This window comes from Mycteria americana, chromosome 3 (genome assembly GCF_035582795.1).
Source record: "Mycteria americana isolate JAX WOST 10 ecotype Jacksonville Zoo and Gardens chromosome 3, USCA_MyAme_1.0, whole genome shotgun sequence".
In the NCBI taxonomy this organism is placed as follows: domain Eukaryota; kingdom Metazoa; phylum Chordata; class Aves; order Ciconiiformes; family Ciconiidae; genus Mycteria; species Mycteria americana.
The window spans coordinates 97782925-97810484 of NC_134367.1; the positions used below are offsets into that span (position 1 = coordinate 97782925).

At 51.7% G+C, this 27560-nt stretch overlaps 1 protein-coding gene across 1 annotated transcript; it reads left to right on the forward strand.

The window, feature by feature from the left end:
• Positions 1–200: 200 nt before the first annotated feature.
• Positions 201–16765, forward strand: FOSL2 (FOS like 2, AP-1 transcription factor subunit). Its single transcript, XM_075496232.1, has 4 exons — positions 201–749; positions 6826–7080; positions 10719–10826; positions 12331–16765. Exons 1-4 carry the CDS (start codon positions 651–653, stop codon positions 12838–12840), a joined length of 972 nt encoding a protein of 323 aa, XP_075352347.1. The 5' UTR covers positions 201–650; the 3' UTR covers positions 12841–16765.
• Positions 16766–27560: the final 10795 nt, after the last annotated feature.

Genomic DNA, 27560 nt, shown 5'->3' on the forward strand with positions numbered 1-27560 from the left:
GGGCGGATAATAAGCGAGTGGGGCCGGGGCGATGCCATTGCTCTGAGTCACCGCGGGTGCGCGGAGCTGCCGCTCGCCGTACCGGGGAGCCGCGGGGCGTAAGACCCGGTTGAGTCACCCCGCGCCGGGAAAAGGGGCGGCCGGTGGTGGTGGTGGTGGTGGTGTGCGGGGGGGTGGGGGGTGGGTGGGCGGAGGAGAACCGCTCCGCCTGCAGCCCCCGGGGCCGGGGCCGCTCCGCCGGCGGGGCGAGTCTCGCCGGGCAGCGCGGAGAGAGGACATCGCAACTGCCTGCGCCTGCCTGCGCGCACGGTTCTGCCGCCGCCGCGCCGCCGCCGAGCCCTCCCGGCCCGGCCCGTCCCGTCCCGTCGGCGCTTCGCTGCCGCCTGAGCCTCTTTTATTATTATTGTTTTATTTTTCTTTTTTCTCTTTTTTTTTCCCTCCCTCTTTTTTAACCTTTTTTCCCCCTTCTCCCCCCTCCAAAGCCTTTTTTTTTTTTTTTTTTTTTTTTTCCTTTCCGCGGCGAGCGTCGGGCGGCGAAAGGCAAGAGCCGAAGAGGTCGGGAGGGAGAAGGGGGCGGGGAGACGGCGAGGGAGCGGCGGGTGTCGGTGCGGGAAGGCGGGGACGCGGCTCCCCCGGCCCGACCTCGGACCATGTACCAGGACTACCCCGGGAACTTCGACACCTCCTCCAGAGGCAGCAGCGGCTCCCCGGGACATCCCGAGACCTACTCCAGCGGCGCAGCCCAGCAGGTAGGGCCGGGCGCTGCCCCCTCTCCCCCGGTCCCTCGGGGCTGCTGCGAGCGCTCCCGGCGCGGGAGTTCACCGCCACGCCCGGGGAACGGCGCTTCCTCCGCGGGGAAGGCGCGGGCGCCCGGCGGAGAGGCGCCGTCCGCGGGGCGCAGGCGGTGCCGGGGCGCGGGCTGCCCGCAGCCGCCGTCCCGTCGCTCCCGGCGGGGCGCCGCCGCTTTCCTTCCCTCCCTCCCTGCCCGCCTGCCCCGCAGCGAGTGCCGCGGCCCCTCCGGGCGGGACGTTGAGCGGAGCTTCCCTCCGGCCGGGGCTGGGGGTGCCCACCCGGGGCCGGAGGTGTCGTGGGAGGCAGCGGCCTGCCCCGGGCGGGGACGTGCGGCGGGGGAGCGCCCGGCGGGCTGCCGCCTCCGCCGCCCCGGCCCCAGGTAGAGCGGGGCCCGCGGGTGTCGGTGGGGAGACGCCGCCCGGTGCCCGGGGACCCGCCGCAGCGGCGGGCCGGGGCCGGCTGGGAAATCGAAGGGCTCCTGCGGGCAACTCCGCTCCGAGCCGGTAACGCAAATAGAGGGGCGCATCCGACTCTTCCTCCTTCCTGCTTTTGTTCTCCGCGGGAGCTGCTCCGTCCCGCCGTTCGCCGCCCCTTCCCGGGTACTCGGCCGCTGTCCCGGGCCCGCTCGCAACAGTTCGGGCGTCTTCGCTGGGACTTCGGGAGGTGCCGCCTCAGCTACTTTCAAGGCGCTGTTGCAGCCACCGTAAAACGCGCAGGGGATGGCTTGAGCTGGGCTCTGGCTTTGTCAAGCGGCTAAAGCGGTCTCCCCGCTTCCCCCCCCCCCTCCCCCCCAAACTTTGGCTCCGTGGCGGTGACACTACTCTTGCCTCTCCCACCGGTGAGACCCAAAGGCCGGCGGCGTGCCGCTCTGCCCTGCCCGCTGCCCGGCTGCTCCTTGGCTTTACCGAGAGCCGGCGGCCGCTCTCCGGCTGGTGAGGGCTTTTTCCCGAGCGGAGGCTGCCGGCAGCCGCCGGAGCGCTCCCCGCGCCGGCCGGCCCGGCCCGGCTCCCCCCGCACAGCTGCCGCTGCCGGGCGGCGCGGGGAATGGGAGATATTTCCTGGGGAAGCGGCGTGAATTGGCGGACCTAAGAGTCTAGTCGGGTGGTTTGAGGGTTTTTTGTCCTTTTCATTTTCCGAAGAAAACATCTCGGAATGGCTTGTATGCCTACATCGACTAAATCCACCACTTCTGGGGAAGGCATTACACAATCGGGCCAGTTATACAAACCTGGGTTATTTCATAACTTGTTTACATCAGCTGGCCCAGCCTCACTTTTTTTTTTTTTTTTTTTTTTGCTTTTTCAGAGTTGGTCTTCCCCCCCTCCCCGTCTCCCCCCCCGTCCCCCCCCTTCCTCACAAGATTATTATTTCTTGTGTGGCTTGTTTGAGCGAACTGGCAGCCTGAGCACATTGCTGTCTTCGCATCAAGAAGTCATAGGATCGTTTAAAAAAAAAAAAAGAGTCCAGTCTTAAACTTTGCCAACCGTACCAGCCCGTGACATTCCTCACATTAAAGAAGTTTTACCAGAAATGACTCGCCGCCGCTCCCCGCCTGCTCCAAACGCATCTCGCTGGTGCCCTCTGCGGGCTGCGGACCGAGATTTCCAGGGATCGTAGCTGGGCTCCAGCTTGTTCCCTCTTTTACAGTAAATGCCAGGACAAGGTGGGGGAGCGGGAAGGGGGGCTGAGAAGCCGGGAACGCCCGGCAAGCTGCAAATCCTTCGCTTTCCCTTTCCTCCTCTGATTCAGCAGCTGCGCTGGATTCAAGCACTTGCTGCAGGAGGTTGTGAAACTCCGGCGCCGCTTAATATTTGAGCTGTCGAGGTCCGACCGATTACTGGGTTTTCCCCTTTGTATTTTCTGGGGCTGCGCATCTTTCCCAGGCAGCTGGCGTGCGTGGCGTTTGATACGGGGGCCAGAGCCCAGTTTCTAGGGTTACTATCTGAAACGGGGCTTTGAGCAGGATGCCGGCTTAGCGAGAACATAAATGTTTTCTTTAAGAACCCGGGAGAATTTTCAAGACCTTGTGCGTCGCCTTTCCCTTGATCCTTACAGATGTTGTAGATTAGGATCAAATGTAAGCGTTGCCTTTACCCTAGCAGTCGGGCTGTTCTGCTGATTCTGGTCTACGGAGATCTGCAGAGTTTTATCGCTACAGAAAATATGCATTGTAGAAATTTTTTCTCTAGTGCTTCCCCCCCCCCCCCCCCCAAGCACGAAAAGATGCATCAGTCACATGTTTAAGTGGAAACTGTGTCTCTGAGCCAAAACTTTGATGCTTTTTAATTATTTTTCCCATACAACGCAGCACTGGAACATTTTTCTTTTAAGTAAGTTGCGTGTCATGCTATTTTCCTAATCACTGACTTGCCATGTGGTAAACATAGACTTTAATGGGAAGAGTTTGTGTACTCTTTCAGACCAGTCGACTTTCCCCTCAAATATCTCGGCACTGTGTCCAGTTTTTCTTTGAGGAGATGTTCAGCGTGGGAGACCCATCAGGGGCCTTATATTTATTACAGGACATATCCTATACACCCTATATTTAGTAATTGAATAGTTGTTAAAGATTCTCTGGGTGGTTTTTTGGTGGCTTTGTTGTTGGGTTTGGGTTTTTTTCCACGGCCGTTGTACCCATTTCTAGACTGGTTTCTGGTGCTGCTCAGCACTTGCAGTTACAGATGTAACTGAAGGTCTGGAGGGGAGCAGAGACGCAACGGGATGCAGTATGAAAACTCCTCGTTAAGGTGAAGGGGACCACGGAGCCAAAGCCTGAAATGTTCCCGTGCTCCTAGGTTGTGACTCGCTACTGTAGCCTGTCCCTGCCGGTGGCAGGACTTGCTGGAGACTCCCTTGACTATGGATCAGGGGAGACTGCTCTCCAACCCCATGTTTTTAAGGCAGAGCAGAGACTGACCTCAGTTCTTGGCACTCTTAACAACAGGACTCTTTCTGTTTGCTATTTAGTTGTTGCTTTTTTTAATGATACCTTCATCTGCGTGTTGCTTGGGTCAGGAGGAGAGCTGTGGCTTCGTGGTTCAGCACGCGCTGCGTGTGTAGCCCCGCAATCTGGCTATCGCCACGTCTTTTCTGTAGCACTGCAAATTCCCTGTAGATAAGGAGAACTGAGAGCTGGCAGAGAGTTGCCTCCAGGAGCCTCTCCTGGGTCAGGAGAGGAGAGCTGTGGGTGTCCTGGGCGAGGAGATGGCAGGAGGGGGTCTGGAAGGAGGAGAAACGGGGAGGGGGGTGAGGGCAGGCAGTGCTGCCAGGCTGGCAGGGGGATCGAAGGGAGGAATGAGGTGAGCAAAGCTAGGGCTGCAGTTTGGGGAAAGGTCTGGAGCTCCAAAGTGAGGAGGCCTGTGCCCAAAGGGGCTGTGCAGCGGAGGTGGCAGGGAATTTGGGGCCTGGCACTGAAACCAGCAGCGTCCCAGGGGACAGAGCTGACTGCCACTGGGCAGAGCACGGGGGGGGTCAGCGGTCTTTTGGCATGGCAAAGCTGATCCAGTGCAGTGTCCTAGCAGGGAAAGCGAGATATGTGGGGAAAGCCTGACCAGTCAGGAAGCAGTGTGTATAAAACCCAGCAGCAGCCTGAGCACCCTGTACCTGAAGACTCAGCCTGTCACAGCAGCGTGTCCCTTAATTAGCTATCTGGGAAAAATACTGCCTTCGGAAAATACAGAATACAGGTTTGGGGGAAATCTTTAAGATATTTTGAGGGATTAGAAAGGAAGCTGGTGACAGAGGTGGAGCACGGCACAGACAGGGACTGCAGTCCAACTGGTCTCTTCCCTGGGTCTGCAAGCAAGCACTGTGGAGCTGCTGAGGGATGTGGCTGAACTGAGCAGCTCCCCTTTGCTGTCCAGGAGACCTCCACTAGTGTTAGAGAAGGGTCCTAGGTTGAATACAAGAGTGACTGCAAGTGGAGTAGTCACTCTATCAATACCTCCGAGCCGGATCTTTGTGTCAGACACTTGTATCTTATGTGGCTCATTTGGTGGTGGGTCTGACTCTCCCGACCTCTGATGGGAATTTTTAGTAGGTCGTTGGGTGTCGGTGGCACTGCTGCAAAGGTCATTCATTTCCTCTGGAATGCAAACGGTGTCTTTGCATAGCAAAGCACCAAAAGATCTCCCAACGTTTTGCAGCCATAGCTTTCTGGTGTCCCTGCAAATAAGACAGGACTCTCTTCTCTGCTTTTTGGGTACAGGAGGGACAGTGGCACAGGTGGGTAAAGGTCATGGTAGAAGCCACTTGTGGAGCTGGAAGCAGAACTTGCGTCCCCTGAGCACCTGTGGTTTAACTAGTCTCGACCTTCCTCCCTTCTGCGAGGTCAAGATCCCTTTGTTAGGGTTGTGGAGGCACCAAGGCATCCTCTCCTGTGCCATGTGGTCACAGCCTACGCAGGGCAGAGCAAAGGAGGGGACTTGCTCCTGTAAATTCCTCTGTAGCGTTGACAGTTTGCAGCTCTGGCCCTCTGTAGTTAATCGGGAGAGGTCACAAAGACGGCATGCACTCTGAAATGTGGGGTATGCTGAGGCTGTGTCGGTCTCGAGCTCCAGGTGAATCTCTGAGGTTCTAGCAGGGCTTTTGCCAAAGTCTTGGTGCTGGTGTCATCCTGGCTGCGTAATTCCCCCACCTGCTTAACTCGATTCACTCCTTCCTTCTCTCGCCCTTTCTTGCTAGATTTTGAGCTGTCCAAAGCTGTAAGCTGGCATTTGTCGGTATTCAAACTGGATCTTCTGGTCTCCAGGCGTTGGCACCTGGACTTCTTATGGCTAATACTGGCCCAAAATGCTGTAGCTATCAGAATGTGAAATACTATTTGCAGTAGCCTTGGTTTAACAAAGCACTTAGGGTGCTTGACTAGGCACACCCTGAAAAGGAAATCTGTGTTGAAGTGCTGTCCCTTATCTGGGACGCTTACCTGAGCTGAGGTCAGGCTGACGCAAGGGCTCTCGCTTCTCTGGGAAGCTAGTTTGTTGACCCAAGAATGTGCGTTTTTCACGGGATCATTTCATGGCTTGCAAATCGGTAGTAGTGATGGCTGCTGGTCCTACAAGCCTTGTCCCTTGCACAGTGATTGCTGGAGCAAGGCATGTTTGTCTGTAAAACCGGGTCTAACCGTTGAAAGCCTCCCGAAGGAGCTCAGCATAGACAAAAGCATTCTTTCTCCCCTGCTTCCCCCTCCGGGGACAAGTGATTGTTTTCCTTGCAGTTTAGTGCCAGCATATTATCCAGATGGATTTACCTCTGTCTGAAACAAGGTGTACATGTATTTTGGAGGAGATCATTACCTGCTGCCTTGGTTTTACTGCTGCCTTGTTTTGTCTAGACAGTGCAGAGAGCTGCAGGGAACTTGTCCGATCTGAATCCTAAGGCCTATTTTATAGGCTGCTATTAAAATACATATCCTCGCACGTAACCGTCCTGGGGCCGGATTGCTCGCCCTGTGTGTGCGGCAAGCGCAGAACCACTGAACGAGAAGCAAGCTGCTGTTCTTGCCATACCAAACCCCATGTGGACCGAGCCCAGATTTCAGGGGAATCCTTTGGTAGAAGAAGGCTTTGCTCTGCTTGGTAACGGCAATTCAGAACTGAAGTTTCTCTTCCTTTTCTTTGGACTGGCAGAGAAGTGTTTTTCTAGAAACTCCTTAATTCCCCTTTCGCTCCACGCCGGAAGGAGCGGTGGGCACAGGCGGGAGGCAGCAGTGGGGACGCTGCCCGGGAAGGGAGGCTGGCGTAGGGGGTGCTGGGGAGGTGTGGGGGGGATGAGGAAGGGTGCTGCGAGAGGGCAGGGCTGCTCCGGAGGGGAAGCTCCCGAGCCCAGCGCCTTCCTCGGGGGGCTGCGGTGGTGGGGGCAGCTGGGATGCTGCAGAGGCACCGGCAGCCCCTGCCTTTGCTTCAGGTGCTGCTTTGATCCTCACTGGTGCTGCTCCCGAGGGCCTAGCTGGTTTCTGAGTAACCACTTATGTTCTGCTTTCACTGACGGTTTCTTCTCTTCTCTCTCCCTTTTCTCCCCTGCTTTTCCTCCTAGAAATTTCGAGTAGATATGCCAGGATCAGGCAGTGCTTTTATCCCTACGATCAACGCCATCACAACTAGCCAAGACCTGCAGTGGATGGTCCAGCCCACCGTCATCACCTCCATGTCAAGCCCTTACTCTCGCTCGCACCCCTACAGCCATCCACTGCCCCCGCTGTCTTCAGTGGCCGGACACACGGCCCTTCAGCGACCCGGTGTGATCAAAACCATCGGGACCACAGTGGGCCGGAGACGAAGAGACGAGCAGGTAACCACGGCGGGGAGAGCGGCTGGGGGTGCCTCCGAAACAGGCGTACAGAGATTTCCCACCCTCTCGTGGGATCTCCTGACCCCATGGGGAGCGCTGAGGTCTGTCCCCCGTGCTGCACAGGTGCTGGGGTTTCTCGGGGTGATGTAGGGTGTAAGCTGGAGGGTAATTTTTATTGCTGCTTCCTCGTCGTATGACGAGACTTACCCAATCTCCATCAAACGCTTTGCACCACTGGGCTGCATTGCGGCTCGGTTTCAAAAGCAGGTGAAACTCTGAAGTCAAGCCTTGGGTTTCAGTTTGAGTGTCTCCGCCACTCCAGGCAGAAGGAAACCTCTGAGCCAGCAGAGGAGCTTTTACGTAGGTACTTTACAAAACTGACACCCAAATTACACCAGCTGGTGTTTTATATCTGCTCTGTGGCAGCTAGCGCTGCTCCGGTCTCACTTTCGGGTGATACCACCGGCACCAACCAGCATCGTGCGGGGAGGAACAGCTTCCCCAGCGCACCTCGGCTCTAGTCGCAAGGGCCTTCCGTATGTCTGGGGTCTAAATCCGCCTTCCCACTACAAACATGCAATCGCTTGATCACTTTACAGCGGTGAGGTGGGTGTCCCACAAGCAGAGATTTTTCTGCTCCCAACCCAGTGGCATTGTCACAGCCAGGATGGGGTGGCTTGTGCCACTGCTGCCCCGTGCTCAGCCCCCTGACGGGATTTCCGAGCCAGCACCCTGGATCCTCTGCTGGGGCAGGGCAGTGGACTTAAATGCAGGTGTCTCATCTTCTAGAAATCCCTTCAGCCCTGTGAATCTCTTCTGAGTAAGAAACAGCCTTCTCCAGGGCTGTCTGGTGAATAGCTATCTACAGTGCTAGGCTGATTTCTTTTAAAAAAAAAAAAAAAAAAAGAATAATCTAGATCTCCCCGAATTGTTCCCAAGCAGCAGTTGTGTGGGTCGCTGCAGAGCAGTGTAATGAGACGCACTGCGCACCCTCAGTACATGAGCACACGCTATTGCATGAGGTCTGTTTCTAATAACTCGCCAGTCCTACTTTTACTTCCACGTCATCTGTTTTGATTCACAGTCCGATTATTTTATGTGGAGTCGCTGTCTGGTTTAGACCTAAGAGGCAGGGAAGGGGTTAAAGTCACTTGTCCAGAATGAGCTGCACCTTTGTGCAGGGAGCCGGTATGGGTGCACTGAGGACCCGTTTTTGGGAGGAAGGATGGGGCAGCCCTGGTGATTCGGGTACGTGCCAGCCATTTCCACCAGCTGGAGCTACCTCCCGGTTCCCTGCATGCAGGGCTGGTGTCCAAAGCCAGGGAAGCTCTCACGAGAACTGGGGGAATAATTAGCAACAACTAATTTGTTTGACAAATGCTGCCTCTGTGTTCACAAATTGGCTGTGAAGAGATCACCATATTCTCCGCTTTATTTGTTGTTCAGAGTTATTTGCTGAAGGATGCCTGCCAAGCAATTCCTGGCCTGTGGCTTGTTTGCAAGCCGTTCATTGTGGGTCATTCAAAGCCAAGTCCTTTTGATTAGACATGTGCTAAGGCAGTACCCGGGCGCTTTACCGTGGCTCTTTGGCTCAGGTTTCCGCTGTTGGTGCTTTGAACACCACATCGGAGTGCCTTTTTGGAAAACATTGTGTAACGCTTTATGAAAAGAGCCTGTTTTGATGAATGTTTCTGCCAGCGAATGCACGTATTGGGCTTGGACAAGCTACAGATAACGTGTACAGCAGGGGCACGAAGAGTGCCAAATCCAACCGCTTTCAAACAAATCCAGCAACCGCTGACAGAATACTCCTTTTTAGACCCCGTATCATGTTAAGCACGTCCAGATTAGGGGCTTCAGCCCCGTCTATGAGATTTTTGCAAAGCATAGCCTCCGAGACAGATAATTTAAAAATGACTGAAGGCCCTGGGCGGAGAAATTTCGGTCCCAACATGTTTCAATGAGGTCTGTGCTTCTAAAGCATGAAAGGGCTCTTGAAAACTGTACGCAGAGGCCCCGAGTCAGCCCAGAATCTGTGTGCACGCTTAACGCTTTGCCGTACTGCAGATACTTGTGTGCAAATACAGTTGTACCCCACACACATACGGGCTGGCAAGTGAGTGGGGAGAGCGGTGCCTGCGGGGGCTCCTTACTGGGGAGAATATGCCAAAGCCCCACTGCCTGCTGCCCAGCAGGGTGGAGGTGCCCCCCACCCCGAGATGGAGCACTGTGATCTGTTCGTGGAAAAGCTTTCAGGCCCAAAACCTGTGTCCTGAAGTCCTAGAAGCGCTTGTGTCACTTGGCGTGCATCCGGGGGTTTGCGCTGCATGCAGGTGAAATTGCAGACATGGAATGGATCCTGAAAAAAAGCAGAACCGAGCGAGGGGAATGCCTAGAGGCTGAAGTAAACTCCCCGAAACTGCAGAGATCGAAATTAAGGAAATAAAGCAAACCAAAACAAACCAGAATGAGGTTAGAGTAAAACTAACACTAAAAAGAAAAGGTAGTAAAACGGCGAATGTCTCCTTTGCGATTTTGACAGCCCCTGAAGATATTAAAACTGAAAGCTTTTATAAAAGTTTTTTCTTTCCATCCTCTGCTGGCACTATGTGAGATCTGACACGTGCTTTGCAGGGTGCTCACTTCACTTTTGCAGTCACTGGGCCGAAGCCCCTGCAACACGTGCCGGCCCGGTGAGGCTGAAGTGCAGGGCACGAGGTCAGTCCGCAGTGGAGGAGGATGCACGGCCAAGCGCATGGTGTGAATCCCCACGGCTGCCTGTTTGCGCCGGCTCCTGCGTGCCATGTGCCGCAGCCATGAGCCGGGCCGTGCCGGCCCTCTTCACGCACTGCTGTACCAGCTCCCTGGCCTTGGCAGTGGTGCAAGCCTATCTGCTGCTGCTGGGATTTGTAAAACCTCGTCTCAAACCCCAAAAGCTAGGCCTGACTTGACCAGATCTTGTGGGCTCCTGCTCACTTCCTCTGGTTTCACAAGAGTGTGGCTCGATGGGTTTCTATGGAATTGCTCCTGATTTACATCAGTGAGGATGTCGGCTGGCCTCAGGAAGCCCTTGATATCACTGGAGCCTTGCCTGCTGATGCAAGAAGCACAGTGCGTTATCTCGCCGAGTGCTCGAAAATGTGAGGTCAGATTTTTGGGTGGTACAAATCATTGTTGCTTCATGGACTTCATGGGAGCTCTGCTGATTTCCCTGTCTCCCCCTCCACCCCATCCCTGACCTTCAAGCTAACAACTGTTTTTGTGTGGGAAGCAGCAGATATTTTCTTTCAAGAAAGAGGCACTTACAACATCGTGCTCTGGTTTTGCTTAATGTACCACCCAAGTTGTGAAACAATCAGAGCATCTTTTATCTGTTTGGCCTTGGTGCAGATTCACTGTCCTCTTACACAATCTTCCCCCTGCTCCCCGCTCCATCTTCTCCTCAGCCTTCTGCTAAGACCTGGTGCAGGCAGAGATACTGTGCGCTTTCATCTTCTGCTGACATCAGTGAAGAGGGGGAGTGCTCAGCATCCTGCTGGATCAGGCCTTTTTTCTTTGCGTTGTGGTTAAATCCTCACAAACTTCAAGGAATGCCTTGCTCAGATCTGATCGTGGGTTTTCTTGGCACTTGCCCACAGCTGTCGCCCGAGGAAGAAGAGAAGCGAAGGATCCGGAGAGAGAGGAACAAGCTGGCAGCTGCTAAGTGTCGTAACAGGCGTCGAGAGCTAACAGAGAAACTCCAGGCGGTACGTGCTCTGCATACATTTCTCCTTCCTTGTCGTCTGCCCTTTGGACCAGCTCAAAGGGCGTTGCTCTCCCTCCGCTAGCATGTTCGAGGAAGATGCTATAAAACGCGTGCTGCCTTCCCCTTCCGAGGCTGCCCTGTGGCGTTGCTCCTACATCAATGGTGGCAAGGGCTCAGGCCTGGAGCTGAGGAGCCTAAATTACCCTTGCTGACTGCCTAAAATGTCCTAAAAGCTCTCCTCCCTTCTAGCCTCCCAACTAGCACCTACCGCTGGTCCCCCTGTAAGTGGAAATAAAGATGCTGTGTGCCTCAAAGGCAGGCTTTAAGGACAAAAGCACTGAAGACAGTAGGATCATCCAAAAGCAGTAGAAAATGAGGCAGATGTCATGTGTGCTTATCAAAGCTACATCCTTTAGGCTAACCTTTCTTTGGTGGGGGTAACTGGTTTCCTGCACAAAGAAAGCACCGCAGAGATGTGTGGTCTGGTGCCACAGGGGAAATAACTAGTGAAGCTGGGGAAGGTAGGGATGAGTGCAAGAACCGTGGGGTGGGTGAGGGACTGGCTGAAGAGGAGACAAGTATGGGTTGTGTTGAAAGAGGCTGGACAGAAGGCTCTAGTGCTTCTGCTCAAGAACCAGCCTGGGGCTGGTTGTATTCCATGATCTTATTAACAAGCGCAGCAGCAGCAGTGAAAGCACACCAGTGAAACGTGCTGCTGACTCAAATTCGGGAGGTATTCTCAGTGTAGGGGAGGCAGGACATCCTATAGGAAGAATGTAAGGATTGTCATGACTAAAGTAATAGAATTGAAAGGAGTGTGAAGTGGGAGGTCATATTCTGAAGGGCTGAGGGTGAGTACTTCTGTGAAATGGTGAGCTCCTCACATAGGAAGGTACTAATTGCTCACAGATTGACTATAAGCCATCAGTGTGATGTGATGTGACCGTGGGAAAGGTAAATGTATTAATCCAAGGATGTATCAAGGATGGTCCAGTAGAGATGAGAGAGTCCTTTGTGCAAGAGTCAGGCAAGTGTCAGACCTCATCTGGAATATGCACTACAGGAGGAAAATGGAAACAGTTTAGAGATTGCTGTACACTACCTCTGTCTAAGAAGTGAAAAGAACATGACTTACCTGACACACAAAAATGATGGGAGGAGATCCGAATCCTCTCTGCTAAGGTGTCTGTCAGGCAGACAGCAAGGGACAAGAGTTATTTAAGTCGCAGGGCAAGACAGTGGTAGAAGCTGGCCATGAGAAAACTAAGGTGAGCTCATGAGAAGACCATTTATAACCCTTAGATCAGTGAAGTTTTGGAGTAGCCTACTGGTAGACACGTGAAACACAAGATGCTCAGCTGGCAATGACCTAGTGCCTGCTTGGCTCATGAAGACTCTGGGGTGTATCTGCCCATGGCAGATGGGAACTGGACTTGATGGCCGTGTTCCAGGTGAGGAGCAGTGCCAGAGCCTCTGATACTTACTTATTCCCCTTTTGTCTGCAGGAAACTGAAGTGCTGGAGGAGGAGAAGTCAGTGCTGCAAAAGGAGATTGCTGAGCTCCAGAAGGAGAAGGAGAAGCTGGAGTTTATGCTGGTGGCTCACAGCCCTGTGTGCAAAATTAGCCCTGAGGAACGTCGGAGCCCACCATCCAGCAGCCTCCAGAGCGTTCGGACTGGAGCGAGCGGAGCGGTGGTGGTGAAGCAGGAGCCTGTGGAGGAAGAGATCCCATCTTCCTCTTTGGTCCTTGACAAAGCCCAGAGGTCTGTCATTAAGCCCATCAGCATTGCTGGAGGTTTTTATGGGGAGGAGGCACTCAACACTCCCATCGTGGTGACCTCAACACCAGCCATCACTCCTGGCTCCTCCAACTTGGTGTTCACCTACCCCAACGTGTTGGATCAGGAGTCTCCTCTCTCCCCGTCCGAGTCCTGCTCCAAAGCTCACCGGAGGAGCAGCAGCAGCGGTGACCAGTCCTCGGATTCCTTGAACTCTCCCACCTTGCTGGCGTTGTAATCCCCCTGTGGCCCCCCATTTTGCCAGTGTGTTACATCCCCGGCCCAGCACCATGGGGGAGCCCCCCTCCATGGGATTAGAGACAGACACAGGATCGTTCAAGCACAAGGGCAGCAAGAACAAGGATGGGGAAGTGCTGCAGCTCCAGGAAGGAGAGTGAGGACCAATGCCAGCTCCCTGGAGGCAGGAAACGGCAAGGGTGGGACTGACGCACCAGGACTGTTTGGAGAGGGTGATGTCCCCTCTGTAGGGACTGCCTATGGAAACCTCTTCATGGCCGTAGTGGACTTGGGAGCACTCCTGGCTGGGACTGAAGGCGAGCTGCAGACAGTTGCTAGTCATCGCTTTCCTTTGTGAATTGATCTGATCGGTTGTGCTCTGTGCTTAGATCATTCTGGTTAGTTGATCTTACAACTTCTCTCTTTCCCTCTCTCTGCGCTTATCATTTCCAATGTTGTCGATCCCATGACATTTCATCCAGTTGCTCTGAACTCTAAAGGCTTGTTACGATCTTTCCTCTTGGGACAGGCTGTGGGAAACACGTAGGGTTGCCCAGGCAGGGGGGGGATGGCTGGGAGGTCCGGGGGAGGGGGGACCAAGAGGAGCCTGAGGGCTCAGCAGCAAGGGCAGAGCTCAGAACTCTGGCCTAGGGCACAGACACGGCGAACAGAGACAGCAGGAGGCTCATGCGGAAGCCTTCCTTTTTTAAAATGGTAGATATGTTTATCCCCTTGGGCTCCTCAAGAAACAAGTTAGCATCTCAGGGCCAAAGTAGCATCAGAAAAGCTGCTGGGCTGGCACTTACCAGTGTCTGTGGCAGGGTTCTACCCCAGTTTGGTGGATATCAAATCTGCTGCTGCTTGTTTACTTTTCCTGGGCTGCCCGCTGTCTAGAGAGTATTGCATCTTCGTCCTCGTCCCATCAGGGCTCCTGACTCAGAGGCTGATCTCTTCCTGTTAGTAAATCCTCCCCTCCCCTTGGCCATATTTGCAGAACAGGCTACCAAAAAAGAGGTGGCACCATGTGCCTATAAATCTAGGATGGAGACTGGCAGTGGATAAGAGGGTGAAACTAGCTGGCTGTACCCTTGCTGACTTTTTCATTGTTGGGAAACAAAGCAGCGTGCATCCACCAGTTGATACTAGCAGGTGTTGTTTGCTCAGAGATTCCCAATTTTCGAGGCTGGGGGGAAGGCAGTGGTCCAACCTCCAGCACAGCACAGGCCACACGGCGTTCCTGACCAGGCAGGAATGGCATGGTTGAAGTGATGACCTGTTTGAACTAGAACAAAGCTTCTGATAACCTCTGGTTATGAATGACAAATTGACAGCGGAGGAAAAGCGATTACCATTATTTGCACCTCGGTCTTTGGCCTCTGTTTTTTTTGCATTGTAATTGATCTGGTTTTGTTGGGGTTGATTGGCCTGAAGACAAAAAACAAATCAGAGGGCTCTTCCCCTAGCCTTGGGTCCTTGTCTTCTCCAACCTGTGGGCTTGGCTGCTACTACTAAGTGCTCACAGAGGGCACAAGCTCTCCAGCACTCACGTTCACTACTGAAAACAGTAATGTGTGTAACCTGTTCCCTCTTGGAGCCAAGCTCAGTTCCTGTTGATGTCAAGGCACTGACAAACCATGACCACGTGCACACTAGGATTGCCCAGCTTGCCAGCTAAGCCGCTTACGAGACAGCTCTTTGGTCCTGCCTATTGAAGCTGTGGTGGCAGCTATTTATTGTGGTGTGAGATTTTCTTTTCTTTTCTTTTTTTTTAATCAACTGAAACCAGGGTATTTCTTGGTCAGGCTGGACCTGGAGAAATGCAATATGCAATTATAGGGCCAGTCCTGTGAGGTGCTAAACTGCTGCAGTCCCCACCAATTCCACTGGGAATTAATAGGGTTCAGCCTCATGGAACCGGACCTTTACTCAGCAGGGCTGGCTTTCCTCAAACCCTGGCCACTGCCCATTCCTTGAATCATTTCAAAGGGACACTACTTTGGCTCTAAAGGTAGGCTTTGCTTTTTTTATTATTACTATTATTTTTAAACCCAGGTATTTACCAAACCTGCCAGAAATAGAAATATATGAGTGATCTTTTTGCTTCGTAAAGCTGATTGTGATTCAGCCTTTTTCTTTATTGCTTAAACACTTCTATCATTATACTGGTGCTAGAGGTATCAAAACACCAAAACTTCCCTTTTAATAAAGTACACCTTAAACTCCCCATAGTTAGCACAGAGGATCCTGTTTTCATAGGGTTTTATGTAGATGATATCACTTTAGGTGAAACCCCTGCTTCTCTAACTGTCTCCATTTTGCCAGATGCTTGTTTGCGCCAGTCTGGATTGAGAATCTAGAACTGTTCAATAAAACGTCTCTGCTAGTCTTTTCCACCCATTTTTGGGCAGAATGCAACATTAACAAGTGGTGAATCCTAAAGTGATGCAGCTACTTTTGAGGCCAGCTGACCAGGATCGCTGTCTCCCAGGAGGTCAGGAGCATTCCTGCTAGGGGTTTCAGCAAGCCAGGTGCCTCCTCAAGCCTGAATAAGCCTAACTCCTAGAGGAACAACAGAAACTACCTTTGCTTTTGCTCACTGAATCATTGCCAAAAGGAGCTGCAGCTGGCCCTTGCCCACTGCCTGCTGCCTTGTTATTGACCTTCTCAGAGATGGGACAGGACGGTCCCCTTGCCTGTCCTGTGATACTTAAGTGAGCCATGTGAAACTGCTCAGAAAAGAGGATTATTTTCTACTATCTGGAAGAAGCCCCGAATGCCTTGTGCCTGCCCGTTTTGTCCCTCAAACCTCTTGGCGGATGTCTGTGTTGGGATTGCTGGTCTCCTGCCTTCTGTATTTTGTGGATCAGCCTTACTTTTGTTTAGTTTCTGGCAGACAGGTGCAACTTGAGCTCTGCTGCTGTTTTGGTCTGGCCCTGCATTCTTCTTTTCAGGTTTACTGGTGTGCTTTTTGGGAATTGACTGTCTTCCCCATGCCCCAAAATGGTATTTTCCATGAGTACCTTCCCTGCCGATTCCTAAATGTAGTGTCTCCGTGTTCCGCATGTAATGGGGATGCGGGAGCTGTTACAACTAGTGTCTGACCAAGAGTTCTTGAAGTCAATAGAAAAAGGCCCAAGGAATTTCAGCTGGTATTGGGTCAACCCCCTAGTGACTGGCCCAACGAAGCCTCTAATAACATCTTAAATTAATCAATGCCAAACTGGGAGGAGCAGTAGCAGCTGCATTGAAGGAAACATTCAGCTTCCAGGTGATGTTTGCCATTCCAGTTTTGCCCTCGTTCCTCCTTCCCCCTTCCCAGTTGTGGCATTGCCTTCATCCATTCCTTTCTTGTAGGTGTGGAGACTGGGTAAGTCTCAAACTGCTTGTGGTGTGATGGGATTTTGGACCAACATGCTGGGGACAGTAGCTCTCTGTTGTGTTTTTATAATTATTATTTAAATGATCTATTTAGTTCATCTGAACCTTTAATTTTGCTGCTTACTGTATGTAGGATCCACCCTGGCCTTCATCCTAAATGAAAAGAAAAAACAAAATGAAAACAAACTTAAGACACCCCCTTCCTCCCTGGTATCTTATTATTTATTGGCAGGCAGCCGCCTTGTGCCTGCTCCAGCAGATCTGCCCGCCATTAATTTAACATCCTCCCAACTCACATTCCTGGTGTTTGGTTATTGCTTCTTTTCTTTTGTTGTTGTTTGTTTTTTTTTTTTTCTATCCTAAAACAGACTTCTGAAATGTAAGAAATCTTATTATGACACTTAAGTTCATTTTCATTAGGAAGGCCAAGTCAAACATTTTAAGAGGTGGGGGGAACAATCTACATTTTATTTCTTATTTATTTATCATGTTTACATCTTTTTTTTCTGTTCAAGACTTGGATATAATAAAGAAAGCATTAAAAATACTCCAATCTTCTTCTTTTTTTAGGCTAATAATTTTTTTTGATTCTTTAAATAAAAGATTCTGGGTTTTGTTGTTGTCTGTATAAAATGTAAAAAGAGATATGTTTCTAAAGATGCATTATCATTCCTCTGTGAACAGTAGGTGGAGTTGAGGACAAATCTCAGAATACAAGATAATAATAAAATCCCATCCTGTTTTACTTAATTGTTCCCCTCCTATCCTGTATGATTAAAGGGTTATTCCACTTTCTTGTTTGTGGTTACTTGATATTAAAACCATATTAAAATGTGTAGAAAATAGGTATCCAATTGTTTTTGCTCAGTGAGAGGATAAACTGTTGTATATATCTTGATATACTGTGTAGTTCAAAGTAACATCAATAAGGGATAGTGCATCTTTATTAGAGCGATAAGTTACTAGTGTCACTAAAGTCTACTTTAAGATCCTCAGATACAGAAAGAGCCTGATTCTGATTCCACTCTCCTTGGGGCAAATGGAAAGCATCGGTAGCATTTTGCCGCTGCAAAGCGTGTGTCCGAGGTGGAATCAAGCCTCAGTGATTAATAGGCAACCATGAGGATTACTGAAGGTTTGGGGGCACCATTATCTTTTTTTTTTTTTTTTTCTCCTCAAAAGTTTTAGATCATGGTTTTTCTTTTTGTCTGCGGTGAAATAGTTTCTGCCAAGGAGGTTCTTAAAGGTGACTGCTGAATTGGGACCCTTTGCTCGTCGTGATCTTGATATCGTTCTTGCAGTCCTGGAGAATCTCAGCTCTGAGGCATTCTCTCTGGTGTTGTCTCCTTTCTGTTCTTGTTATTTTACTGTAATACAGGCCTACAGTATTTGCACTAAAACGAAAAGCTTGTTAGAGAAAGCTTGCTGCTATGAAAGAAAGAACATATTAAAATGGTTTTGCTTTTACAATTTTAACTGAGTAGCATTTTGTAGAATAAAATCAACTTAGACTGAAAAGAAAAAATGACTTTTCTTTTTTCCTCTGCACCTTCCCCCCTCCATACTCCTTTCTTTTCCTCCCGTTCCTTGGTGGTGTGATGTTCCCCCCTTCTCCTTTGGTGCTCAGTTGTAATGATTGGCTGTATTGTTGACTATGCTGCTGAGAGTTATGACACTTGTAAATCTTGTTTTAATGACATTGTGGACACTCTTTTGTATAGCAAGAGCTAACTGGAGTTCTTCTCTCTCTGTTAATTGAAGTCATTAAAAGGCTCCCTTTGCCATGAACAATTAAAAGCTTGCATGTTCCTTCAATATGAACAAATGGGTACAGCATTGCCAGGTGCCCGGTTGTAGCACATTTCAGGGGTTCTTTCATTAGAGCAGCTGCAATCCAGACAGCTGTTAGCTGCAACAATGGTAAATGGGGCAGAGGCTAGCAGAGCAGACCACCTGGGCTAAAAGGCAAATAATGCATTAATCCTTTCATTTTGGCTTCAAAAAGAAAGGGATAGAGCTAGAAAATGCGTGCTGAGGTGACTTGACTTGACTTTTTTTTTTTTTTTAATCCACCTCCTCAGCCAGAAGAACTCAAAGCTTCTGCTCTGAAAATGTGGGGTGGAGAGCATGGTTGCTTCACTGGCAGTACGGAGGAGGTTAACATGGGATTCCTTTGCTCACCTAGGAAAAGCTGCAGTCTCTGGAGTGGAAGGAACCCAGATACACCAGGTTAGGAGTGGAGGATGTAATATTCAAGTTAAAAAAGAAACGGTGGTGGGGAGGAGAGGTTAGGTGAGTCATGGCTAGCCAAGCTGGCGCCAGGCCAAGCTGCTCCTTACTCATGGGTTTCCTTAGGAGTAATGTCTGCCTTGGCTTCCTGCTGGTCCCTGTCCCTCTTTTTTTTTTTTTCCCTCCCCCTCTATTTTTTTTTTTTAACCCTTGTGTCCTCACAGTGCCATGGGGAAGGAGATGAGAGGTGTCAGAGTAAGTTATGTGACTGGTGTATGAAAATATTTGTGAAGTCATGGGGAATGCTGAAGGTATCAGTCACCAGAACGGGGAACACATGCATATGCCTGTGTGAACTGAGCTCAGCCATCAGGAATCCGTATTGTAGGAAAGCTGACACAAAGTTGACATAGGACGGTTGGGGCTGTAGAGCCGGAGCCAGCTTTAGGGTGCCCCAGAGGGTCAAGGATGGCTCAGGAGTGAGGGAGAGCCTTTGGGAGGCTTTTTCCAAATGCACTCGTCCTGGTGGGGCTAAAGGAAAAAGCAGGTATTCTGGGGGGCATGGCAATTATAAGTAACTATGTCAAAGGACCCAAGAGCATCATCTCTTCATATCTGTCTCCACGGGGCCTCGGGCATGGGGGAGTCCCCATTTGATCTCCTACTGCACACAAGCTTTCTGTAAGGGGAGTGCCTCTAGGATTTCCTGCCTCGCGAAGGGCTTTCCCATTACGCCAGTGCACAGAGGCATCCAGCCTCGATTTTGTCAAACCGGCTCCTTTGGCAGCACATCCCCCGTCTGCCCCCTCCCAAAAAAGGCTAGCAGGAGGATACGTTCTTGCTTGCCTCCTGCTAACCTGAAGTGCTCCTTAAGCTCCTGTTTGCTGACAGCACCCTTCGAAAGGGCTTAATGTTGCTCGTCTGCAAGCGCTGGTTGCGAGGCTAGGCCTCCCACCTGATTTCCTCCCAGCACTGGCTGGTTGCGACTGCCTTTTATCATCATTAGCTCGCAGACGCTGGAATGTCCGCACCAGTTACTATAATTTGGTTTTGAAGGATGAAATTACACAGCAGAGTGAACTGTTTTCCACCAGTCTTCTAGCTGTGGGAGGCCGAATTCTACCACGTTGACATGGAAATTGTGTTTTTCCCGACATCCTCATCTTGTTTTAGATCTCTACTTCACTTAGGGAATTTCCCCTCCTTCTGAAACAGCCTTACCCTCCCTCCACCCTGCAATGCCCAGACCTTGTTGTGTAAGTGAGGGATCTGTGTGTTACCACGGGGTGGGTGTTTGTTCCCAAGCGGAGTCATTCTGGAAGAGAGATTGCCCGTTCCTTTTGCAAAGAAAGGATGCGAGCAGCATCTGCACCAACAACTCTTCCATCAGGATCGGTATATATCCCAATGATGTCTTTATTGTGTACAAGAATTGAGAGGCTCATGGTCCACTTCTGCTTGTCCCTTCCCTGTGATACGAGACTCATCTCTGGACCTTCCTCATGGTCACATTTCCTAGTGAAGTACCAAGAACTGGCTCATCTCTCTAGGAAGCATGCAGCAGGTCTAGGCAGCAGATAGCCTGGTCTTCTGACAAGTTCAGTGGAGGGGAGACCCTACCTGGGGCAGAGCTTTTGTGGCAAGCACAAGCCCAGAGGAGTGGCCTGAATATGTCATGCCAGAGGTGGCAAGTTGTCAGATGAAGGCTTTTGGTAATTTTTTTTTTTTTCTTTTTAAATTTGGTCTAGAATCTGAAGGAGCAGCTATAGGAACACTGTAGAAATTCTGCAACCAATGGAAAGAATAAGCGTGTGCTAAACCTGAAGAAAGCTTAATGGCAAGCAGAGCTGGAGTGGGAGTGTGGGGGAAAGGAGAGCATCCAGAATGCTGGTTTGAAGTGAAGTTTCCACTGTCATGTGGGAAGGATGTGACAGAGGAAAACTGTGACATGGTTATTGCATCAGATACCCCGAAGTGGAACAAATGATGCATTTTTTTTAAAAAAACACCTTAAGGTCCTACTCCTACTGCTATGGCCTGATCCCCCTGAAGTTGCATGTCATCATAACAAGCTCTTGAATTCAGTTGCAAGAGTCCAGTGTTTTCTGCTCTGCCTCACATGGCAGAAGTGAGGCCCCCGTTCTGCAGTGCTTGGCCACTGTCAGCACAAGGAGCAATACAGATGGATTATCAACCTGGGTGGAAGTTGCTGGCACACTCTCATAATGCTGAGGTTTAAAAGAAGGTTTTTCATGCGTGTTCCAGTGTAGTGAGATCCAAGACACCTCAGGGAAGATTTTCCTTGAAGACAGGGCAAGGCTGGGAGGAGAGGCCGGGAGAGCTGGGATTGTTTGGCTTTGAGAAACGAAGGCTCAGGGAGGATCTTACCATAGTGTGTAAATACCTGATGGGGGTAGGGAGCAAAGGAGACATGGTCAAACTCTTCCCAGTAGTACGAAGTGACAGGACGAGAGGCAATGGTCACAATTGGCAATAGAGGACATGAAAATAACTTTTTTACTGTGAAGGTGGTCAAATGCTGGCATAGGTTGCCTAGGGAGGTTTGTGGAGTCTCCATCCTTGGGGATGTTCAAAACCTGACTGGACATTGCTCTGAGCAATCTGCTCTAACTGACCCTGCTTGAGCAGAGGGGTGGGCTAGACACTCTCCAGTGGTCCCTACCAACCTCAACCATTCTGCGTGTCTGCTTTTGATTCCACATAGTCCAGAAGGAGTATATTGTGAGCATATTTCTTTCCCCCTTGCAGTGCTATCTCATTTAAACTCCAGAATTCCTCTGTACCAAATATCAGCTTTTTTGATGCTGGCTATACGAGGTCAAACAGATAAGGACTAAGCTGGGAGGAAGATATCATGGCAGACAAGAATGTAAACTGTTCAGCCTGCCACAGCGTGTCTCAGATTTCCCTTCTTATTTTGCATGCTCCATTCCACAGACTAGCGTGGGGGAAGAGAGGGAGACAGGCCTTACATGGCCGTAATCTAGAGCCTGCATCCCACAAATGACTGTACAACTCTGCAAGTTCACAGGCGGTGCCAGGAACTGTTGCCTACTTGCCTTTCGCAGGCTCTCCTACCGTTTTTCCTCTCTCAGGCAGAAGTTGTTTTTCAAGTTTCCTGGAAAGGTAAATACGGATCTACAGCCGGTGATTCTAGGTGAGCTCATGGATCAGGCACAATCCCTCAACTGAGCACAGACGCTCCCCCGGCCCCCACCCCCTTTCTGTAACCCTAATTGGGCTCCCAGACTCAGGCAAATTTATCGGTGGCTCCCGATGATGACACACACTCACACTGGTGATTACTGATGTGAGCGGCCACAGCAGGAGATGATGCTGGTTTGGGGCAAAGGGAAGAAATAGGTCAGTTCTTTTCCTTTGGGTAGCTCGAGTTATTCAAGCACTGGATGCTCTAATTCGCCTCATTCCTATTTCAGTTGCTTACATCATATTACTACTCTGAAATTCACTTAACTTAGTTTTGAAACTGGTTATCTCATGTTCATGAGGGTAGAGCAGCAGACACCAGCCTGTGGGCTTAAAAGAAAAGTTACATGCCAGAGGCCTGTGAATGCCTCCAGTAATCTAGGGGGAAAGGTGAGCTCCTGATCCCCCCACATCTAAGCTCGCCCTATGGCCTAGCCAGGCACAGCCCTGCTCCGACCCCTCAAAGCCAGGGCTTCGGGCAGGGCGTCAGCACCAGCAGCGAGCAGCGCCAGAGCCTCACGCAGCAGGAGTCGGCCGCTGCGGCCTTCCTTCTAGGCTGATGCTGACTGAGAAGGCTGCAACCCTCTGCTTCTCCCTGGCTGATACAGGTCACGGGGGTGATGGGAGATGTTGGCTGCCTTTTGTAGCCTCCAATTGAACATTGTGTTTATGAGCCACAAGGACTGTGATTAAATCTCTACTCTGAGCAATGTTCTGAGGCCATACTGGTATCTAATTACCTTCTCCACTTCTGGCAGCTGAGGAAATGAAGATCTGCTTGTGACACTGTCTGTGGTGAAAGGGAGGGAATAGGAAAGGAGAGTGACACCTTCAAAACATTGGCTTCAGGTGCTTCCCTTGACCTTGTGCGTGCTCTTCTGCCGGCACCTGCAGCTGGGATGGGTGCTTATCCTGGAGCAATGCTCTTCCTCCACCCTGCTCCTGCCGCCCTGCTGTAGGTGGGGGTTTGCTGGAGCCACAGTCACCCCTGGCCAGGCCTTCCCCAGGCAGCCGCGAGGAGCGAGGTTGTGCTGTGGTGGCACAGAGCAGAAGGAGCTGTACAGTGAAGGTCTTGGCAACCCACAGCCCCTCAAGAGGCACCGCCTGAACGTAGGAGGTCCTTGATTGCATGGACATGCCTGTCCTAGGGGGCTGGAAGGTAGGACCCTCCCAGGGAATCGCTCTTAAGAGTACGGTTGGCTGCCTTGGCGGGGTCGGTCTGTCCTCCAGCCACGGTGACTGTCTGGTCCCTATTTTGTTTTTCTTTTCTCACTTGGCTCCAACTCTTAATTTCCCTGTGCAGCTGCTCCATTGCCCAGGACCAGCAGCTGCTCCACAGGCACATTTCTGGTGTCGGGGAGGGAGGAAGACTGTTTCCACCGCAGGGCTGTGCGAAGGGTTGAATGCTGTGACAGGGTGCCACGAGGAAGAAAGCCATTACTAATCCCTACGTACAGCAGCTCCGCCTGCCCGGCAGGATCAACGGCGCCATCTCGGCCCCATTATGTTGACTCTGAATCAGCAAGGAACGCCAAGGAGCTGGGAGGAGAGGGCTCCTCCCTGTGTGGGGTACTGCTGCCTGCCTGGGACAGTCAGGTCCTCCTTTTCTCCTCCCTGGTTTTGGAAGAGGTGGTGAAGCACTCAGCGGCACTTAGGCCCACAGGCTAGCCCAGACCCTAGAGGAGGACGGGCAGAGACCCTGCCGGGGCACGTGCCAGGCTTGCCAGCCCCAGGAGCGCGGTGCGAGCACGGGTGCCGTGCACCTCCCTGCTGAGGCCAACCAGTTCTGCTGGCAGGTAGAGGCAGGGGTGGATCTTGGAGCCACTTCCAGGGAGCAGGCTGGTGCTGGAGCAAGCAGGGAGGCTGCGGCTGCCTCCTTGCCCTCACGTTCACGCAAGGTTCGGGGTCCAGCATTTAGAAAAGGGTTGCACTGTGAACTTGCCCATCCATCCCCATGCTGCTTGCAAAGACGAAGGGAGCCGGCTTTTCAGACTATACCATTTAAGGAGTTCCTCAGCTTAGTGAACCTCGGCTGACCTCAGGGTATACTGAGTTTCCAGCTCAGCAGAGCAGCGTTTCAGTTGAAAGCACGCCACCCAAAACTTCCCTCCTTGCATCTGGGGGAAGGGGGGGCTGCGGGAGGGTGGGCAGCAAACGGCAACACACAGAAGCCAAGGCGAAGTCGGGTTAGTGACTCTCGGATGTAGCCAGGTCCCTTCCTAGGAAAGATGTTGCAGACCAACAGGACCAGCTTGAATGCAAAGCAGCTTCAGCAGCTTTTGGCAGGCGCTGGGGCGAGGGGGAGGGGAGGGCGCCAGGCCCGCAGCACCACTGGGTGCTGCAAGTCGGGACACAGGAGCGTCGCCCCAGCGATACAGTGTTTACAAAGGTGAAAAACATTAACGCGCTATACTCCTCCTGTTGTTTCAACAAGATCAAGGTGTGTACAGGAGAGCGCGTGTGTATATACATGCACACACACACGCACTCGCTGCGGCTGGCGCGGGATACCGCTCGGCGCAGGATTTTTCCAGCCGGGCTGCAGTCAATACTGACAAATACAGTATACGTCCCGTCTTGCCCACAGCAGCGAGGGAGCTGCGGCAGGCTCGACGCTTTCCTCCCTCTTGTGAAAGACCCGGGGTGTTTTCAGCAGTGCGGGGAGCTCGGGTCCCAACCGGCTCGGATCCCAACGGTGCGTGGTCTTGCTGCTGCACCGAGTGAGTCGGGGGGGAGCGATGCCCAGCTGGGTGCCTTCCTCGCTGCCGGTTCAGCCCTCCGTGCTCTGCCTGCTCGGCGTGCTGCACAAGGCATGGGTTCAGTGTAAGAAGGGGGGAAAAAAAAAAAAGAAGAAAAAAAAATAGTATGTGAGATCATATAATTAAAGATGGTATCAGAATGTCTAATTAGGATGACTGAGAGAACTTGGCTGAGAGACGCAGCCAAGAGCTGAGTTAGTGTGTTTGCCAGTCCAAAGCTCCTTAACAGTAATTAATCCTTAAATGTCCAATTGTTCAGAGTTCAAGGAAACACCTCCTACTACTGTACTTTGTGTTCCTGTTAAGCAAGGAGACACAGCAGGGCGTGTGCCCTTATTCTGTAAGAGCGACACGCCTAGGGGTGTTGTTAGGAACTAGACCGAAGGTTGAGTATAATTATTAACTACCAAAGAGTTCCCAGCATTGCACAATTACCCAGGCCGCCTTGCAGCTGTGCGCTCGCCCAGTTTTATTATTATTATGTTTTTTTTTTTTAAATAGAAATGCCGAGCTTTAGTGGTGCACAAGTACAAATTATAGCAGGGTGTCATCTGCTCCCCTTCCAGTGTCATTCGTGCCACTGAGCTGGGATGCATTAGCGGAGGGGGCCGAGGGGAGCGTATGTGCATATATACGTACTGTATGAAAGTCAGTGCTCATCACTGAAACTCAATAGGCTTATTTACATTGGTTGCAAATTTGACCCAGAGATTTTTCCTTTGTTTTGATGCTGTCAGCGACTTGCATTAACATAAAAGCCTTGGCTATTTACTCTTGCGGGGTTTTTCATTCTGTTTGCATTTTTGAGGTGGGTTGTGTTGGTTTTTTCTTTGTTGCTATTAACAGGGGGGAAAACCTGAAGGAAAGAAACATAGGTTTGACACGGTCGGTGAATTGAACTGCTTGCCCTGCTACAGGTCTTCTGCCGTTGTCGGACCCTCATCCAGGCAGTCACTGGCATGGTGGGAAGGGGTGCTCGGGTGCGGGCAGCTCGCGCTGCCTGCTGCAGGCAGGTGGGTTTGAGGAGCAGAGCTGCTGCTGTTTGGTGCCTTCAGGAAAGCCCAGCTCAGCGGCAGCATCGCATATCACTCGCAGAGCGGAGGGAGTTTCGTGTCATTTCCTCAGATGCAGCATCGTCTTTTAATTTGCGTTTCTGTGTTTTTACCCTCTCCCGTCTTTTTTTAATTGACCCTTTCTGGCGGGCGTGGCGAGGGCCCGGCTGGGAGCCGGCCGGCCAAAGTCGCTTCTGCAGGGGATCATTAACTCGGGCGTCAGCCAAGGCTGTTTAGTGTTTATAAAGCTAAGGCAATTAAACACGGTTGCAGCCCTGAAATGCTATAATTGGAAAGCAGCCTGTGATGGTGTCCACCGAGAGGGACCGGCTCCCCGGCACCGAGGCGGGATGGGCAGCAGGGCCGGGCGGGCGGGACCATGCTGTCCCGCCCGCCCGGCCAGGCCCGGCCAGGGCCGCACTGTGCAAACGCCCAGCCAGGAAGGTCCCTGCCCTGCCGAGCCTACACGCCACAGACGTGAAAACAAAGGCTGGGGAGGGAAACGGAGGAGAAAAGGGACTTGCCCGGGGCCACCCAACAGCCACGAGCTGGCTTGGGCACGTGGGCTGGGTCCCCTGGGCGCAGGCCACGCTGCGGGTCCATGGTGCGCCCCCGCACCACGGCTCCGACATTGCTCCTACAGGCATTTATCGGGGCATGAAGACCCTCCCCCTGCCAGGCCGCCATTTTGGGAGGGAGAAGGGACTGGCCTTGTCCCGCGGCTGCCACCTGGGGATTTGGAGACAGCCATTAACCGGGCCCTGGGCCCCATGCAGGCTGTGGGGTTGCAGCCAGTGGGGAGCGGGGTGGTTGGGGCTCTTCCCGGTTTATACAGTACTCCTGCAACCTGGCCTCCACGCGTAGCCATTTCTGGGTACCGCAATCCCAAACACCATTGATGCTCGTTCCCTGCCGGTGGTTGAACGGCCACTGGGAGCTGCGTCAGGCAGCTGTTGAACTCGCTCTCCAAGCAGAGCTATGTCTTCCGTAAAGTCTGGCAAGTGGAGAAGATGCCGAGTACCGGACTGGGATCACCACAGCCCTGCTCCAAGCTCTGCAACTGACTCACTGTTTCTCCATGAGCACATCACTTCACCTTTTCGTGACTCAGAATTTTCATCTATCAATTAGGGATTTATGAGGTTTAATTAAGGTCTGTGAAGCCCTTTGAGATCCTTGCTTGAAAGATGCTGTGCAGGCATAAAGTGGTGTATGCAATGAAGAAAACAAGAGAAATTAAACGCTCCAGACGAGAGAGAAGAGAGGGCAGGTTTCCCACTGCTTGGTCTCCCAATTACATGCTCCTTGTTTGGATGGCAACCTCACTTTAACCTGTGGACAAACGAACTTGTTCACCCCTTCTTGCAGCAGACAGGCGATGACGTGCAGCAGCGTCTTACTCATTAGTTAGCCTTCAGTCATCTTTCCAGAAGTATGAGCAAACAGGGAAGGGGGAAGGGAGCAAGGGCGGGTGAGGAGTACGAATTCCAGAGAAAAGGGAAGTCTCAGAAAGCAAGCTAGGATGTGCAAGGGCCTTTATCGCTGCTGCTGAGATCTAGCTCTGCATAGTAACAAACAGGAATAGATCTCATCTGTCCCTAGAGGTACGTGCCCTGGAGCAGGGAAGAGCTGATGAGTTACAGCAGGGAGGAAGCAAGAGAGTCTTCTTATGCAAGGCATCTATTTCAGTGTCAGAGAGGTGGTAGACTCGACTTGAAGGAGTCTGAGGAAAGTGTTTGAACCTAGCTAGAGTGAAAAGTTTTTATCTATGCTTTTTAAGGTTAAGGCCTAGTTTGCAGAAGTTGGTGAACACACACTTCTTTTGAAGCTCATGCTTAAATTTAAGCATGTGCTTAAGGCCTTCGCTGAATGGAGACGTGCCCAAATTTGTTTAGATGCTTGGTGGAAACCAAGTCTAAGGGGCGGGAACCTAACAGCAGCTGTGAGACTAGCCAGACCACGAAGGTCCCCAGGAGCTGCAGAAAGCAGTAATATGTGAACAGCCTTGCCATACTATTCATAAGGTCAGGTTGACCTGGGGGAGGAATGGGCAAAAAGGAAGCTCCATGGCCAAT